The sequence below is a fragment of the Cupressus sempervirens genome, chromosome 1, assembly GCF_028749045.1.
Source record: "Cupressus sempervirens isolate cs-2001-9-10 chromosome 1, ASM2874904v1, whole genome shotgun sequence".
Lineage (NCBI taxonomy): Eukaryota > Viridiplantae > Streptophyta > Pinopsida > Cupressales > Cupressaceae > Cupressus > Cupressus sempervirens.
Window position 1 is genome coordinate 792,749,004 of NC_143118.1, and position 19,802 is coordinate 792,768,805.

The following is a 19,802-nucleotide window of genomic DNA, read 5'->3' on the forward strand; positions in this document are numbered from 1 at the left end:
TTATTTTCTATTTGTTTCTTTTCCCGGACACCGTTTGGCATTCCTATAGCCTATTGTTTCTTTGTTGTACACTTTCAATCCCATAGACCCCTTGGCAGTCTTTTGTTGGACATTAATAAATTTATCTTATCTTATCTTTATCTTGAAGCAAAAGCACTTCAACCAAAAAAATTTGAACTTAAAGGAACATTTTTCTTAATTATTATTATGTCAATGAAAAGAAACCATTTTTACGATGCTCTGTAATTAAATTAAATCTACCTGGCTGTAATTGGCATCATGATCGTGAATTTTATCAACATTTTCTCCCCAAGTTGCCTTTACAGCATAAAATTCATAGTTACCCGTCCATACAGCCTCCCATGTGTCTATTTCAACATAACCTCAAATTTTATCATATTGTTTTTTTTTCTGAAGAAATTCTCTTTAGAATTTTGTTTCCTGTATTTCAAGTTGGACTTAAAACAGTTATCTTGGTACAAGTCCATGGGATTGCAGTTGATAGTTAATGGTGGCAGTTTGCATGAGAAACAACAGGATAATTAAGAAACTAAATTCAGCAACTACTTGATCTGTTCAATTCAAACAAGTAAATTCAATACAAAGAACAAAACAATCACTTTACCGAATACAGATACTATAGATCTAATCCTCTATTGGATGTGTTCATGAACAGTAGCAATTTGTGGCTAAATCGATGCAAAGGTAACAGTAGTGAAACTCATTCTATTTCAATCTGCTGAGGTGCTTCATCATTCACTTGAGACTGGGTTTCCTGGTCTTGCCCTTGATCTTCATTTAGACCAGCAGCTTCAGCTGTTCTAGCAATCCATTCTTTCAAAGGGTCCTCCTGCAAATCAAGTCTTAACAGACCAGCAAACACCCCTCCTAAGAAAGCAACGGGCTCCTGCTTATCACAACACATTGCACAAACCCAGATTATTCACGTATGCCAATGCACCTCCAAGCACATATATATACAAGTTTCAATATTTAATCAAAATTAAATCCCCCTCAAATTTGACTAACTTTAATTGCCATGAACAACTCTGTCATTTCCCAATAAATACACTTGACCATCTATGACTAGCACTTGCACCCCAAGGAGAGGCAAGGGGTATGCCGATAGGAAAATATTTTCTATTTTTTATAAGTTGAATGTATATTGTTGTTTGTGTGTATAAGTAGAAGTACATAGTATTTTCAAAAGAAATTTTGTGAAAATAAAGTTGATTATATTGAATTGTGACCTTCCCATAAAGTAGGATATTTTTGAAGTTCAATATTTGAGGCATCGAATTAGAATATTGTTTGAAACATGAAAACAAGTATGTATTACATATTTGGATATATTATATTGAAGACCTTTTTTTTTTTTTAAATAGTTAAAATTTTGAAGTTTATGATTCGTTGCACTTATAATGAATGAGTCGTGAAAGATTTATTTTGCATTTCTCTGATTTCAGGCCTACATGTTGAAACAAGAAGCTAGTAGGCTTTTATATGGAATGTATGGATGAGTGCATGTTAAGAAGCACAAAAAAAAAGCAAAAAATTAAAATTCATAGTGCATAAGACGAAATCAAAATTGTGTACCTTTTTATCATTGTAAAAGAGATTTAGTCAAGAATCTTCTTTTTTTTACTCATAATTGAGTATGGATTGTTAATCATTTTTTAATATTGCTCAAGGAGAATGGTGGTTATATAGAAGACCAGTTATTGATATAACCCTTAAGATAGTCATGATTGTTATCCATTTTCTTTCTATTTTTCATGTATCAATTATGGTTTTGCGGGGTGGGAATTATGTATGGTGCTTAACCATGACGTATATAGTGGTGCTTGTCAATTATTCCGTGGGGATATTCATAAAGTTATAAAGGGGCTATTTCTTTCTAGTTATAGAAATCTCCTACAAATTCATTAATTGTCTTATGCTATTTGCCTCCATTACATAAACATTATCATAGTCTTGTAAGGTAACCAATTTCAATTAACATTCTATCTAACTCAACATTATTTTTCCATACTCACATTTACTTCAACAAACATATATACTACATCGTGTGCATCTACTTTCATAGATCAGATTTACATATCTCTCCTACATGTCTCATTTTGGAATCAAAACCGAAATCCAACCCTACAAGGCCTAGATCCCAAGCTTGTACCCTATCTGACAAGGTCATTCTTCCTAGATCTACCTTGTAGGTAATAGTTTCTTTATTCCATTGTATGATGAAGTATCTCATCCCATATACAATTGATATCCATAGTGATTTAGTGAGTAAGTTGCATCTTGGTAGTGTCCACCATTTTACACTATCCAATATCAACGACCCAAAAAATCTCAATAAGTCCATAATAAGCAATAATAAAGCAAGGTAATAATATCATAGGCAAGTCCAATTATAAGAAAATAGAAGAGGACTCTAGGTTACAAGTATGGTAAGTGTCATTGAATATCCCTCACTCATTGTCTTATCCTATTAGTCTTTGTGGGCCCCAACTGATGAGTAGGACTCATGTGGAACTAAACAAACTTTCCTGACAATAAAATAGTTTGATCATGCCTATCTCATTAGGCCTCTTCCCCCACTCCCATCCTTATCCTATACAAGTAATAAAGGCATGTGAGAGGCACACATAGAATCTTACTAACATGTATCCTCCCTCCTAGTTGATTCATTAGGTTATCCCTTTATTAATAAGCTTGTCAATGGATTGTCCTAGAAGCCACTTACGACCTTAACCCCTCTTGAGATTTTCTCACCTACACTGCACTTAGGTTCTTTAACCCTTGAGATCAAAAAAATATAGTAGATGCATACATGAAGAAGAAGAAGTGTGACACCCCATTTTGAAATGGGGTAACATTTTGCCAATATCAAATTCCCAATGAACAAACATATGGACAGGGTGGCATTTTAGAGAACATGATAACATTTTATAAGCAATACCCCATTTTAAAAAGATCAAATTTAAAGTTCCCCCCAAGTTTTTTACAGGCTTAACTTTGGGATAGATTTGAAAAAAGAGCACGAGTCATTGCAAGAGCATGCTCAAAATATAATATTCCAACAAAGGTATGTCTATAAATTTTAAATTTTATAAAGAAATTGAGATTCCAATATTTAGTAGATGATAATAATTTGATGTTACAATTTAGAATTTTTTGAACACTAATTTATTCAACCTTTCCCAAATTTTACCTTATAAATCTAACCAAAATTAGTAAATATAGGGCAATTTTTTGATAATGAATGAAGATTTTTTCCTTTATTATCTTCTTGGTCTTTTTTTTTTGGAGTACTTAGGATCCTTTCCATCATTTTATCTTGAAAATAATTTGAGTGACTCTTAAGCATGCAGTAGAATATGTTGATAATTGACTTATTCAATTGAAATATATGCCACATTTTGTAAGTATTCTTGATGACCATAAATCATCTTAATATTCCTAATAAATGAATGTTATAGTTGTACATCCTCATCACAACTTTCATTCTCGAGATAAGAGGCCATGTGTTGTGATGTGCTAGAAATAAGTTACAATTCCTTACGGGTATTGGATGAGGTTCATAGCATGCCCTGATTGTTGGAATTACCTCTATTTTCTCATTTTTTGATATCCTTCTCAACATATTTCCTTTTCACACTCCATAAATCTTTAAGTTCTATTTGATGTTAATAATCTACCTCAAGGTTTCCATTCAAAAGCGTCGATCATTTACCCTTCTAAAACCACCTTGACTATCTTCCTATAACATGGTTGTGTTAAGTCTAGCATTTTATGTAAAAATTGAATAAATGGCTAAAGTAACTTTTTGATTTATCATTACCCATAAACCTTTCTTCACCTTCACTATCAAGATAAACCCTTATCAATAATTAGTCATTGTTGGACATTCACCATTTTCTTGTCCGCTATCTTTCTCACGTACCCTAACCCATCCCTCATTATCTCAATTTTTATAGATTTTTTGGTAAATTTCATTATTGTCTCATGCCTTACTAATCTCCATAATTCCTAAGGAACATATTCTTACAATTTGAAACATGAACAAAAATAACCAACTTGATTAATCCACCATAGTGAAAGGTTCTTGAATAATAATTATTCTTTTGTCACACAAGACTATTTCTATATCTAACATAATTTTTTTAGGTCTTTTGTTTACTTTGTTAGTTACATTTACAATTTTTATTTTTTTAAACTTGTTGGTTTGCAGTTTTAGATCAACATACATTTTTATTTACTTGTTCACTATTTACGTTGAGATTTACACTGAAAAATATTGATGTTAGTCACATCCACTTATCCTCATGTTGGGTACCATCTAAGTCCTCTTACATAAATATTGAGAAATCCCTCTACAATTTCCTTTGGGATTCCAATTATAGGAATCATGGCTCCCATCATGTTTTTTGGGGTTTTTATTTCCTTCTCCAAGATGTTAAGGGACTTGGTATAATTTTTATTCATTTACAAGGCATTTCCCTATTCACCAAATGTATCATTAGACCGTTTGATGGTAATAAAGCTAGGAAAATTATTATCTCAAATTGTATTAGTTCCAACATCACACCTCTATGTCTCACTTGGAGAAGCCTGGAGTTTGGAACCCTTCTTACCATGAAAGACTCCATTAATATTTATGGAATTTTTATTTTCGACCATCATCAATTGAAAACAAGGGTGTTGTCCCTATGTTTGAATAACTCAATGTCATTATTGATAGCTTCAATTTTCTCTTAACACTCAGAATTGTTGATTTAAATGCATTTTGTTCTATTGTATTAGAACCTAAGTGAGCCAACATTACATAGTGCATTCTTTATAAAGATCATTCAATGGGAACAACTATTTCCAAATTGGCATCTCTCCCTTGATGTCATTTTTGTGAACACGTGGAGAACCTCAAGTTTTTCTCCCTTGAGATCAACAAGGTTATAATTAGATCCATGATGTCTCCAAATGCTTTTATCATCTCAATTCTCCTAGAATATGGTGTTTCAAAGAGATTGGACCTTTCCTCTTCATAAAATGCACTTAGTTTTGGAATACTCTTACTATGGATTCTCTCCTACATTTGGAATGACAAGAACTTGATGACTTTTTCCAACTGTATTAGTAATTCAACATTTTAAAATGAGTTTGTTACCATAATAATAATCAATTAGATGATATTACAGAAAAGTAAATAATATCTTTAAAAAATACAATAGGTTCACCCTCAATTAATTGAAAAGTAGTTAAGTTTAAAGACATTATTATTTCATTAGTTATACATAAATTTATCACATGGGAAAATAATAATCCCTCAAAAACATGTTCATGCATTTTATATTGAAATAATTATTAATTACAAATTTAAGGACAAGTATACCATATTTAGTGAACTAATAATAATCAATTTGATAAAATTGTATTCAAATAAATTATAATAGTACACATTTATATGACAAACTTATAATTTTTTTGGTGTACAATTACTACTGATTACTTAATAAAGTATGGTAGAAGAAGTACATATAATGATACTCAAGATGAAGTGCTATTAGAGGAGTAGAAATCAAAACTATGTAGGGGAAAGGGTCGAATACTTGATCATGTTCCAATATTTGTTATAACAGTTTTTTTTCAATCCCTAACAATGACATCATATGTGTAATAATTTGTACATTCATATTGTTTGACTTCTTCCTATCTATTGAGATGAAAAAATTTAAGGCTGGATGACATAGTATGTGTCTAGAGATATATATTATATAATGTATTTAGATGGATGAAAATGTTGGCATGTGGCACACATCTATTAATTAGTTATCTTAGACAATATTTTTATATTTAATGATATTTGGATACGAATAGACCTTCATTAGGACCATACTTTTGTTTTATTATCAGGAGGTCTATATAAAGAAGGTGAATATTATAAGGGTATGAGTGAAGTATAATGTATTCGAAATCTTGTGAATATATATAGTATGATGTGACCTACTCAACTAAACAATATTGTATGCTATTACCTTCTCTCAAATTTGCTCTATTTTTACCACAAGAGAGTTGTGTGAAATATATCTAATCAAACAAAAAACTGGATGTTTCACAATCAACTTTTAGCTTTCTGATTTTTCCAATAGAATACTTTGGCCCAGACCAGATGAGAAGCCCTTCTGACTCCACTCGAAGGCTTTTACATGGAGATCTGAAAGGGAACGTCACTGTTACTCCTTAAATCCTCTTGGAATGACACTGACAGATTGTCTCTTCTTTCTGTTTGATCCATTTTAACCTCATTGACAAATTGTCTTTTCTTTCTGTGTGATATTTCTCAATGCAAACAATGGATGAAGACACCCAGCCAAGAAGCAGGCACTTGCATATTTTGCAACAAAGAGGAAATGCGTAGGAAGCCTTTTAAACTTGAAAACAAATGCAGCACAAGGAGCATTTGCAGCCTTCAACAACAACAACAAATTAGAAATTAATCCATATGCGGGCAGAGTATTAGGCAGAAGAATTCAAAAACTGAATTCAAATTAAAGTGCAGCTGAGATTGTTTAGAGTCGGTGAGCTATGACTGTTACTAGGACAGTTTACAGTGTGGCAGAAAATATACAAAAACAGAAATGTTTGAGAGCCCCACAACAGTCACTAAGCGAGTATGCCAATTAATCCCAGCCCCAAAGAACCCCCTCTTCCTCTTCCCCTTCCCCTTCCCCTTCCCCTTCCCCTTTGCCTCTCCCTCTTCCACAGCCGCAGCCGCAACAGGCATAGAGAAGCTCTTTAATTTCGAAAGAGTAGGAAAGCTAGGGCATGGTAGTGGAGGCATTGTTTACAAGGTCTTCCCCCCAAAATCCTCCACTAATTATGCCCTCAAAGTCATCCGCATGGACCATGATTCCTCCCTCGCTTCCCACATTCCCAGAGAGATGGACATCCCACTAAAATAAACTACCTATGTTGTCAAATACGAGGGTGACTTTCACGAGGGAGGGAACATCAATTTTGTGCTGGAATACATGGACGGAGAATCCCTTGCAGAGTTGGTGAAGCAGAGGACACCGATAAGAGAGTCCTACCTCGCAAAGGTTGCACAACAAGTGTTGGAGGGACTGAAATACCTCCAAAGATAAATAATTGTTCACAGAGAGATCAAGCTCGCCAATCTCCTGATTAGCAAGAATTACCAGCTAATCAAAATTGTAGACTTCGGAGTTAGTAGGATAGTATCAGACACCATAGAGTCCTGTTACAATTCCTATGTGGGGACTTGTGCTTACATGAGCCCAGAGAGATTCAATCTGCAAAACTATGGTGGGAGATACAATGGGTACACGGGATATCTGGAGTTTGGGATTGACATTATTGGAAGGCTATGTGGGTCATTTCCCCTTCATAGCAGCTGGAGAACATGCAGATTGTGCTGTACTGATGTATGTTATTTGTTTTCAAGAGCCTCCCTTTGCACCCGCTAGTGCATCTGCGAAGCTCCATAGTTTCATCAGATGTTGTCTTGAGAAGGATGCAGGAAAGAGGTGGATGACCTTGCAGCTTTTGAAGCGTCCATTTGTGAACAAAAGTTCACAGTTACAGCAGCCCTGCAAGCTGAAAGTGCCCTTCCAGTCCCTCAACATCTCTTAGAATGTGTGACTTTTGTTGATGTATAGCATCAGTCAAAGTGATATTGAGCACTTGAATTCATGATTTACATGAACTCTGTTTTACTGGTGAGAATATATACATATATACCTATGTGTGTGTGTATATATATATATATATATATTCAATTGTTCATAAAATGACTTCAGCTTAATCGGGCTCTTTCCTTGAAGAGACTATTGTTATCGGGGCCTTGTATGTTTCTGTTCTGCCACCGATTGCAAAGCAGACAAATTACATTTGTTATAGTTGAAACAAATATTAGTTATGCCAACGTAGGGGCATAACCCTACATGGCCTTTGCCCACATAGAGCCATGTCTCTACAGGGACATAACTCTCCATTCTTATATAAATGATGCCAAGCAGTCGTTGAGGAAATATATCAATAACAAGGCATATACAGTCCCAGCAATTGCTCTCCCTATAGGTAAACAAAAGACAAGTTCATCGATCCTCCATTGGCATTCAAGTTTGAAGATTATCTTACACAGACTGCTATCCAAGGTTGCAGATCTGCACCATTCAACAACATGGTCAATCTGAGATACAAGTAAATCTGAGTTTGTCCAGTCTGCAATTATAGTTTATCTCTATCAGAGATCCTTATATTCAACAACTTTTATATGGATTTCAGGGAAAATTGATAGATTAAGCTTTAAACCACCATTGCAATCCTTCTCTCGATTAGGGAAAGCTCGAAAAAAACTGAAATCAACCAGCTCTAACGATAATTTTTTCAGTTTGGCAGTTGAAATAAAAAGAGGCAATCATGCAAGTGATCAAGATGAAGCTATCCTGCAAATGCAACACCCAATTCATAAACTACTCAGAAATGTCATTTAAATTGCTCACCCTTTGCGATTAGGAGTTAGAGAGTAGAAAGAGAGATCTTGGTGCCTCCAGCGTGATAGCTTCTCATCTACCTGCATCTGGAACAAGTGCACAAAATAAAGGAAATTTGTCTCCGAGTTTATGTTTTCAACAAACCCAGGAAGACAACAATCCTCAAAGCATAGGTGACAAGGGAGTATATTTTGATCGCATGAAATCTAATTTAATCTGTGTATCAATGAAGATTCGATTTGCTAGCAAGAAATCATATTTGATTTGATTTCAACATCACAACTCATCATAACATTTATGTCATATGACAAATCATTGACAAGCAAACAATTTCCATCATTGTTAAATGGTAAATAGTAAGCAATTTGTAGCGTCGGGCAGGTTTGGGGTGAAAACCTCACCTATAATAGCCTATCAGCTAATTAAAAAGGTAGGCAAAAAGATTTGGATAAATGATTGAATCACTGAAAGAAGTATGATAATACGATTGGATTGGATTGGACAATCTAAAATCTAACATTTGAAATAAAATAACTGACAGCTTGGAAAATACATTGTAGTAGCTAAGCAGCCATAAAAACAATCTTTTATACAATTATTCTTTGATGGGTGTAGAAATAAATGCTGCCCAAAAGGGCATTAAAATTCATTCTATCTTATATGTATGTTATCTTATATGGGTGAATAAATACAAGCCACTTGAACTTTTATCCATAGAATGCAACCAACCTGAACATGTCCATATTGTAAAATATGTAAGTATGTACCTAATAAACTCCAATTCACATATGTTTTGTAACAACCCCTTTTCCCGGGCCTTAGCCAACAACTAGCATATCATCTAAATACACTTACTACTTCATATTCATGACAAGGTAGTTATAACAGTTATTTTACATGTTCATATGAAAGAGATTAATGGCTACAATTAGTTTACCTGAAATATTATAACTATAAACTGAAGGAGTATTCAATCACAACGAGTGGTTAAACATTGATAATCAATTTAGGTAAACAAGATCTTCATCATGTAATTACATTGCCGTGTCTATGAACATATTGCTATTTAAAATTTAGTTTGATACATATAATTAATCAATAGTCTTGCTTACAATTAAGGCATAATCAAATAAAACTAAATTGAGGATTTTAAGTTTGCATTACCCTAAATTCCGAAACCGAAATCTGCCTAGGGCAACATCTACAAAACCATGGTTAGTCCACGTATGCCACTTAGGGCACAAAAAGTTATACCATTGTATCATAAAAATCAATACCATTTAGGACAACAAAACCACTATAACATCCCTTTTTTTCATTGCTCAGTATGACAATTAATTGTAAATAAAAGATACATTCATATTTATATTCACTTGAATGAAGGGTAGTTATAACAACCCATCAAGCAAGCCTATCTCATGCATGTTGTCACATTTCATGTTCAATTGAAAAATCAACTGATTTAACTGATTTCATAACACGTTGAAACGTAAAACCGATTTCTAAGCATTGAAGAGAATAACTAATTAAAGGATATTAACCATCTAACATACCTTCAACTTGAGATTCCAAATTCATAAAATTAAAATACCTGTTACTGGGAGATATTTGAATGCAGATCGTATCCCTGTCTTGTGCAAGCCTTGGCATCTAGTGGAGAGAAGCATTGTAAGGGTTTTAACAACCTAGCCGCAGACCCTTAAAGATCCCCACACAATCTCAACCAAGAAAGGCCATCCCTACCTGGGATTAGGCTTAGGATCACCATTGTCCATCCACTAAGCAACTTGGTGTTAGAGTATCACCCACCGCTCAACTAGACAACAAGACTTATACACTTAACTACCATGAGCTAACACGGGTTTCTTTCATTAATTTTACTTTCATGTTTGAGTTACAAATGATTCCTTCTTTTATTATAGAGGAGTATCCTTTGTTTACACCCTTCATCTCGACCATACTGGTGTTCCTGGATGATTCATGAGATGGATGTATGAGTAATGGTAATTAGAGCCAATAATCTACCTATCTAGCCTTGACTTATTAAAGAGAAATGTGAAATCATATCTTATCATGTATGGCTAATTCTTCTGTTTTCTGGCATAGGCACAAAAGAAAAGAAATCAAGAAATGTTTAAACATATCTACATATACAGCCAGTATATTCGCCCAATTTGGTGATGATAACACAATGATAGTTCCATTAAATTTATTCAGTAATCAGTCATTCGGCTTGCTAAAACCACAATGGTGTAGATGTATGCTCTTTATAAATCTAATTCTCTTGGATACAGAATCCTCATCGCGGGGAGCATATAGCAAAATACTCCTATATAAGTCTACTCCATTCTGGCTTATATTTCAGTATTACTTTCACAAATAGAAATCATGCATTTCGGCTCAATCTTGTCGTTTATAAAAAAAAAAGATCATCATTTCATTTTCAAACAGTAATAGCATATGAAAATCTTTATTGTTTCAGTCAAGCATTACGATCTATTTACAAAATATTTATTGATACATATGCAAAGTTAACAACATGACCTAGTATCGATCGAATTTGCAAAATATGTGCAACTCCGACTGCTTGTATGGAAGGCCTTCTCCAAAAGGCTTCGAATTGCAATGAATGGCTACACACCGATATAAGAACTTTTAAAAGGAAGCAACATCGAAAATGATGAATCAATTGCAGAAAGAATATCAAGAGTAGAACAAAGATCGATAATGAGGCAATAATAATGTCTTGATTGCAAAGATGAGAATGGTATAAACAATCAAGAGCCATCACGTGAAATGTAGCTCAGATACAAGCAAGATACAAGGTGGCATGAGTTACAAGATTCTTTGGTCATCAGCTCATGTAGTAATAGTAAAATTTATTATATGGCCTACCCAAAAATAATAAATTAACAAAAGGCCGATGAGAGCAATATAGAAACGTGGCTGCTCAAATAGAAAAAAATTAACTATTGCCAAGGAATATTAACCCATAGCCAAGGTGGGAAATAATAAAATATACGATAGTATTAAAACATAGGATAACATTAAAACATAAAATGACATTACTTAAGGTAACTACTGATCTTAATTTGATTTAAGCTTGAGTAATTATTAAATTATATAAGTTGGACCGGTTAGCTCATGGTTGTCCCTTAGTATGCCCTTGCTTGCCTAGCCATTTTTCCTTGGTCGTGGTGGTTTAGGACTCCTACCTATTTGTTCAATGGTAGGTGGTGCCCCCGTGCTCAATTCCTTTCTGGCAATGCTTACCCCTTCGACGTGATTCTACAAGGAAAGCAATTCTCCACAATAATATCATATTTCTCAATATAATCACAATTACTATAACAAGTTATTATTTATAAACCATCATAACAACTAACCACCATTTCACTTCCCATGAACTTATGATATGAATAACCAACTTTCTAAGATTTCAAGATAACAATATAATAGCATCATAACAATTAACTAGCATGTCATCTTCACATGAATTATAACGATTAACCATCTTACCATTTCACATGATCGTAACTGATTTTACCTGTCAACTAACTTCTCATGAAACCTCAATAGCTATATGAACATTTTTATATTGAGCCAAAAATTGGGATGTAACATACCCTCCCCCTTGTGTTTCATCGTCCTCGATGAACTTTGAAATTTTAACAAATACTATAAAGGAATATTTAAAATTGGGCCAAAAATTAGGATGTAACATACCCTCCCCCTTGTGTTTCATCGTCCTCAATGAACTCTACAATTTTAAACACTAAAAGAATATTCCAAATCTAAGATATATATAGCGTCATGAAATCATCTCATTTCAAATTTGAATCAAAATCTAAGCCATGTTCAAAATCAAGGTCTATCATTCCCTTATCTCAATGCTTTCAAAATAATGCCTAAATGATACCATAAGATCAAAAGCGAAACACACACATACCTGTGTTTACTTTACCATACCACTGCTCACTTTAGCCTCACTTCAAATTGATCATGTTTTTTCGAATATTCTATTCCATATTCCTATCATACTCATGTAGACACACAATATTTTTAATTCAATTCTCATACCGATATCTCATGTAAGAGAATTTTCAGTATTCAATAGTCAAGAGTAAGATATTCATAAAAAAATTGTATTTCCTCAACTAACATGCTCTAGATCATAACTTGATCATAGAAATTAAATCACTCATACATACCATCTGGTATATGGTACTCTCATTTAATGAGTAGATCATCCTTGTAAGCTCACAGATCACCTGAAATGGTTAGTGGATCCATGTTTCCATTTATGTGACTTGGGCCTTCATGCCCCTCTTATCACAATAATATTTCAATAGAATAATCATTTCATGATAGAAATATATTTCATCTCTAAGACAATATAAAACAGCTCAGTATGTCTTGATATTTCATTACCATATAAAATCAATATCGCATGTGTAGTATACATGTATAACAATGTGTCAAAGGGTAAAATCAAAATATACTATGAAAGATCATCATACATCCAATCAAGATCATAGAGGTTATGATAGAAATGGTACCACACTATTTGTATCCCAATCTCCTAGGCCCTTGGGCTACATGCAATTCCTGAGATGGGGGTGTGGCCCAGATGCTTGTATGTTCTATCCACAACATTTCAATTGTGGCTCGGGCCCTGAGTCCAATTTATCTACCAAACTTTTACATTTCCATGGGACTCTACCTATAGAATCCCCTCACTTATCCATAATAAAGTTCATAATAATATGCTTCTCATAACATCAACTCATATCATATATCTTGTCTAGTATTGTTTGTTTCATATAAGACATTTCAAATCCATGCACCTATGTGCACACTAATTTAGTTTGGTCATTTTATAATGATTAAGACGTAGTTCAAATATTTTGACGCAAGTAAAATATTGTAAGTTCTTCGTAATCTATTTAAACAAGTTCCATGTTGAAAATCATTACCTTTTAAGCTGAAATTTCTTAGCTAAACCCATCCTTGGGTTATAAATTGATCTCGAACAAATTTACATAGGTTCTTGTCAGGTAGGTAGATCATCTAGGCGTGCTCACCAATCACCTGTAAAGATTTGGGAATCCACTTTTCCCATTTATGTGACCTAGGCTCTCATGCCCATTTGTCATTCTAATGTTTCAAGCAAAGAACCAAAAATCAAAATAGGATCAGAATTAGCAAGGCCTACTCAAATCATGAATCACTTATGAATCACCTACGAATCGTCTACAAATCAGCAAAGTGAAAAAACCCTTGAAATTCAAAGATTTTAACGATTTAAAACTTATTTCATACGCCCTTTATTGAATATAACTTAAACACACTATGACATCAACAAATAGAAGCTATACCCTAACATACATAAACAAGGAACATAAGAAATAAATCCATCACATAAGTAAAAAAAATTGGTGACTTTTTACCGACTTGACGATTTTTGGGACCGATTTTGGCAATTTTTTGACAAATATCGCCTATTAAGGCGATTCAGGCAATTTTTGCCTCAAAAATCAGTGATCCAATTTGACGGGTCAGAAAAAATCACCCAGCCTTCCTCAAATTGCAAAATCACCTAAATCACGACGATTCTCGTTACTCTGGTTTCAAGGAAAAACTCAAGTCAAACAAAAGTTACATCTATAAATAAGCACTAATAGTTAGAGTTATGCAAGTGTGCTTACTCCATATTGGAGCACAAAATATGATGTATGGCCTTCTCGTCATTTAATCAACATTAGAAAATATCATCACTTTCAAGAGAAATAGAATTCTTAAAATTATGGTTCACAATTTTTTAGTTCAAGTCCAAAAATGGATAACAAAATCTTAGCTACCTTTTTCACATGAACAGAAATGTAATTGCATAAAGTATAATGTTGAAAACATGCAACTGAAAGAAATAACAAGTCACAGTCAAGGTTTAGATAATGCCGCATCAAGAGAAGTAGAAACTGGTTTACACTGTGCAAGTCAAGGAATCTGGACCTAGTGTAATTCTCACTCATTCTCCACTTAGAATGGCCTCCCTACCTGGGATAAGGCATGTGTACACTATTTTGGTCCTGGAACCTAAGCATCTTGGTGTTCAAGTGTTGGCTGGTCAATTGACAAGGCTGTGGACACCTTCCATCAACCTATCTTCTAACTGTTAGCACTCTAACCTCTAGTGATCACAGCAACAATCTTGCCACTAAACCTACCCTGGCCAAGGATCTCCAATGGACACTGTGTGCCCGATCTCCCACCACTCAACTTGCCAATTATGTTAATTTTCTTATTTCTAATTCATCTTTATGATTTTGCAAATTTATCCATTTGTCTAATTCATATGGACCACACCATCATTTCAGCCCTTCCTGGCTATTCTGGATGATCTCTAGTGTGATTTTCCAACTTACATTGTAAAATATTCCGTTATGCAAAATAGATATTCATTTTGTCTCATTTAACATTACATTTTCAACTTCCCTGAAACAATGTTGGGCCCAAGGTTCAGTGTCGAACCCAAAGCTCTAATACCATATGTAACAACCCTTTTTCCCGAGTCTTAGCCAACAACTAGCATATCATCGAAATACAGTTACTACTTCATATTCATAAGAAGGCAGTTATAATAGTTATTTTACATATTCATACGAAAGAGATTAACGGTTACAATCAGTTCAACTGACATATTATAACTATCAATTGAAGGAGTATTCAATCAAAACAAGTGATTAATCATTGATAATCAATTTAAGTAAGCAAGATCTTCATTATGTAATTGCATTGCCATGTCTATGAACATATTGCTATTTAAAATTTAGTTCAATCCATATAACTAATTAATAATCTTGCTTACGATTAAGGCATAATCAAATAAAACTAAATTGAGGATTTTAAGTTTGCAATAACCTACATTCTGAAACAAGAAATCTGCCTAGAGAAACATCTGCAAAACCCAAGTTAGTCCACATATACCACTTAGGGCACAAAAAGTTACACCACTGTACTGTAAAAACCAATACCATTTAGGGAAACAAAACCACTGTAACATCCCTTTTTTTCTATGCAAATCATGACAATTAATTGTAAATAAAAGATGCGTTCATATTTCTATTCACATGAATGAAGGATAGTTATAACAACCATCAAGTAAGCCTATCTCATGCATGTTGTTACGTTTCATGTTCAATTGAAAAATCAACTGATTCAATTGATTTCCTAACACATTGAAAGGAAGAACCGATTTATGAGCATTGAAGGGAATAACTGATTAAACAATATTAACCATCTAACATACATTCAACTTGAAATTCCAAATTCATAAAAGTAAAATACCTATACCGAGAGATATTTGAATGCAAATCGTATCCCTGTCTTGTGCAAGCATTGGCATTTGGTGGAGAGGAGAAGCATTGCCAGGAGTTTAACCTCCTAATCGTGGACCCTTTCATATCCCCACACAGTCTCAACTGAAAAAGGCCCTCCCTACCCGAGATTAGGCTTAGGACCACCACTGTCCAACCACTGAGCAACTTGGTGTTAGTGTATCACCCTCCGCTCGACTAGACAACAAGACTTATGCACTGGACTACCATGAGTTGACGGGTTTCTTTCATTAATTTTACTTTCATGTTTGAGTTACTAATGATTCCTACATTTATCATGCAGGACTATCCTTTGTTCACACCCTTCATCTCGACCATACTAGTCTTCCTGGATGATTCATTGGGTGGATGTATGAGTAATGGTAATCACTGCCAATAATCTGCCTATCTAGCCTTGGCTTATCAAAAAGAAATGTGAAATCATATCTTATTATGTATGGCCAATTCTTCTACCTTTCTGGCAGGCACAAAAGAAAAGAAATATGGAAATGTTTAAACATATATACATATACAGCCAATATATTAGCCCAATCTAGCGATGATAACACGACACTTTCATTAAATTTATTCGGTAATCAGCTGTTCGGCTTGCTAAAAACACGATGGTGTAAATGTATGCTCTTTACAAATCTAATTCTCCACAATAGAAAATCCTCATTGCAAGAAGCATATAGAAAAATGCTTCTATAAAAGTCTACTTCGTTTCGGCTTATATTTCAGCATTACTTTCACAAATAAAAATCATTTCGGCTTAGTCTTGTCATTTATAGAAGGAAGATCATCATTTCATTTTCAATCAGTAATAGCATAGGAAAAAATTGATTGCTTCAGTCAAGCATTATGATCTATTTATAGAATATGTATTGATACATATGCAAAGTTAACAAAATGACCTGGTATTGGTCGTATTTGCAAAATATGTGTAGCTCTAACTGCTTGTACGGAAGGCCTTCTCCAAAAGGCTTCGAGTTGCAATGAATGGCTATGCACTAATATAAGAACTTTTAAAAGGAAGCAAGGCTGAAAACTATGAATCAATTGCAGAAAGAATATCGAGAGCAGAAAGAGATGGTAATGAGGAGGCAATAATAATGTCCTGATTGCAAAGATGGGACTGGTATAAACAATCAAGAGCCATCACGTGAAACATAGCTCAGTTACAAGCAAGATACAAGGTGGCATGAGTTACAAGATTCTTTGGTCATCACTACATGTAGTAATAGTAAAATTGATTATATGCCCGACCCAAAAATAATAAAAGTAATAAAAGGACGATGAGAGCAATTTAGAAATGTGGCCGCTCAAAGAGAAAAAAAAACTATTGCCAAGGAATATTAACCCATAGCCAAGGTGGGAAATAATAAAATATATGATAGTATTAAAACATAGGATAATATTAAAACATAAAATGATATTACTTAAGGTAACTACTGATCTCAATTTGATTTAAGCTTGAGTAATTATTAAATTATATAAGTTGGACCGGTTAGCTCATGGTTGTCGCTCCCTTGCTTGTCTAGCCATTTTTCCTTGGTCGTGGTGGTTTAGGACTCCTACCAATTTGCTCAACGGTAGGTGGTGCCCCTATGCCCAATTCCTTTCTAGCAATGTTTCCCCCCTTTGATGTGCTTCTACAAGGAAACAAATTCTCCAGAATAATATCATATTCCTCAATATAATCACAATTGCTATAACAAATTATTATTCGTAAACCATCATAATGGGTAACCACCATTTCACTTCCCATGAACTTATGATGAATAACTAACTTTCCAAAATTTCAAGATAATGATATAATAGCATCATAATGATTAACTAACATGTCATCTTCACATGAATTATAATGATTAACCATCTTACCATTTCACATGATCATAACTAATTTTACCTATCAACTGACTTCTCACGAAACCTCAAAAGTCTATATTAACACTTTTAAATTGAGTCAAAAATTGTGATGTAACATGTTTATATACCAAAAAAGCAGTTAGAATCACGGGTTATAAACCCTCTTTAGTTTGTGTCCTAGACATTTAACTAAATTGCTAATAACTAAGGCATGTTTGTACGTAATGGGGTATCCTGAGCAGAATAACAACTAGTGGGCAAGCTCGGTAACTGCAATCCATTCATCAGACAGCATATCCCTGTTCATTCGTTCATACAGCACAGCATCTGGAAATAACTCAATTCATCTATCTAAATAGTAAAACGTTGATTGGAGTAAGTGTATAACTAGTATAATCGAATTGGAGTCATTGTAAAGTACTTAAAGAGAGAGAGAATGAATGAAGCATACACAAATGAGCTACTGAGTATAGCTTCATTCATATATACTGTTGGGTATTTCACTATCCATGAATTTGGGATTATATGATCATAACCCATCCAGGTCATCTATGCAGTTGGTTACAACTTATAGATTCATTAGTATAGTTTGATGTACCCAGTAAATTCGACCGTCCGTATAGTATGATGTATATGTTACAGAGAAATTGCAATTCCTGGGAAATCAGATGACGAGTTAACTAACCTTTAGAGCTTCTTTGACCAAAGGTTCATCGATGGGGTTCAGGAAGGATCTGATCCGAGGACCTCCTCTAACTCTCACTGGAAGCGCTGACAACCGTCTTCCATGAGAGTATGGTCTTACAAGCCTGTTTAATTCAGTTCCGCAAGGCCTCTGCAGAAAAACAAGAAATCCAAACCGACTCAAAATCAAATATGAGAAATCCAAACTGACAGATAATCAGATGATGAAAGAAAATAAACAACGATTTAAAGTCAAATAAAATGAGAAGAATGAGAGAAAAAACTATTTGTTTGATTATGTAGATTACCAGTTGTAGATGCGGTAGTCGAGAGTGCCTGTGAGGAGATAAGAGATCCATCGTTTTTCGATTGGCTTACATTATAAATTGTGAATCCTTTATCTTTCGCATTTGGATACAGGCTTTCTCAAATTGCATTGCCGGAGCAGCCTTTTTTTAAAGTATCGAAAGTTAACTTACCCACGTATTAATTGTGTATGCATAGCCTAGTTCACGGTTTGTGGAATCAGTTCATCGCTACATAAAATTAATTTACATGATCACTACCTACATAAAATTAATTTTAAAATTTGAAGTTATATTTTGTTTGTTTATTTTATTATTGATTACCATATGACTTTGTATATGTGTATCATAAGTTATATATTGGTATTTAAAGGATAAATTTACATTAAACAAATCTGATTATGGTGTGAAAAATTCTAAGTATTTGAAAAAGAATTATTTTAGAAACATTTAGTTTTGAGTGGTAAAGGAACTTAACTCTATAACAAATTAGAAAAGTTTAGAACCGCACTGTCTACAAAATAAAATAATAGGAAAAAAAGTATCTATGGTCAAAGGATTCAATTTTGCATTGAAGCATGATGAAAAAGCCTATTGGAATGTTGCAATAAATGAAAAGGCTAAAAAATTTATAGCATAGTTAAGGATTAGCTCTCATCACCTTAGACATGAAATGGGTTAATGGACTACCCTCAAAGAATTGTGGGAGGACATAACTTGTGTCTTTTGTAGCAAAACCTGTTAGAGTGGGGTTGTCGTTGCACCAAAAGATCGAGCTGTTAGTGCCTGATACAACCACTCAACTTGTGGCGGTTAAGCCCTTGTCATGAATCGCAAGGGGAGGCATTGAACATTTTCCCAACAATCTCCCTTGAAGGTTACTCGAAGGTCTAAGGATTTGAACCTATGACCAAGCTCTAATACCACTTGTTAGAGTGGCATACTTGTTGCACCAAAAGAGTGATTTGTCAATGCCTGATACAACCACTTAACTTATAATACACAAGAGGTGGTTAAGCCCTTGTCACGAATCTCAAGGGAAGCACTAAATA

General features: G+C 34.0%; 1 protein-coding gene and 1 pseudogene across 1 annotated transcript; one reads left to right on the plus strand and one right to left on the minus strand.

The window, feature by feature from the left end:
• Positions 1-539: 539 nt before the first annotated feature.
• On the minus strand, positions 540-18,921 carry LOC149580250 (UPF0426 protein At1g28150, chloroplastic). Its single transcript, XM_089790071.1, has 3 exons — positions 18,754-18,921; positions 18,447-18,596; positions 540-907 (listed from the first exon to the last, which is right to left on the minus strand). The coding sequence occupies exons 1-3, from the start codon at positions 18,802-18,804 to the stop codon at positions 722-724; spliced, it is 387 nt and encodes a 128-aa protein (XP_089646197.1). The 5' UTR covers positions 18,805-18,921; the 3' UTR covers positions 540-721.
• On the plus strand, positions 6,674-7,653 carry LOC149580251 (mitogen-activated protein kinase kinase 9 pseudogene; annotated as a pseudogene).
• Positions 18,922-19,802: the final 881 nt, after the last annotated feature.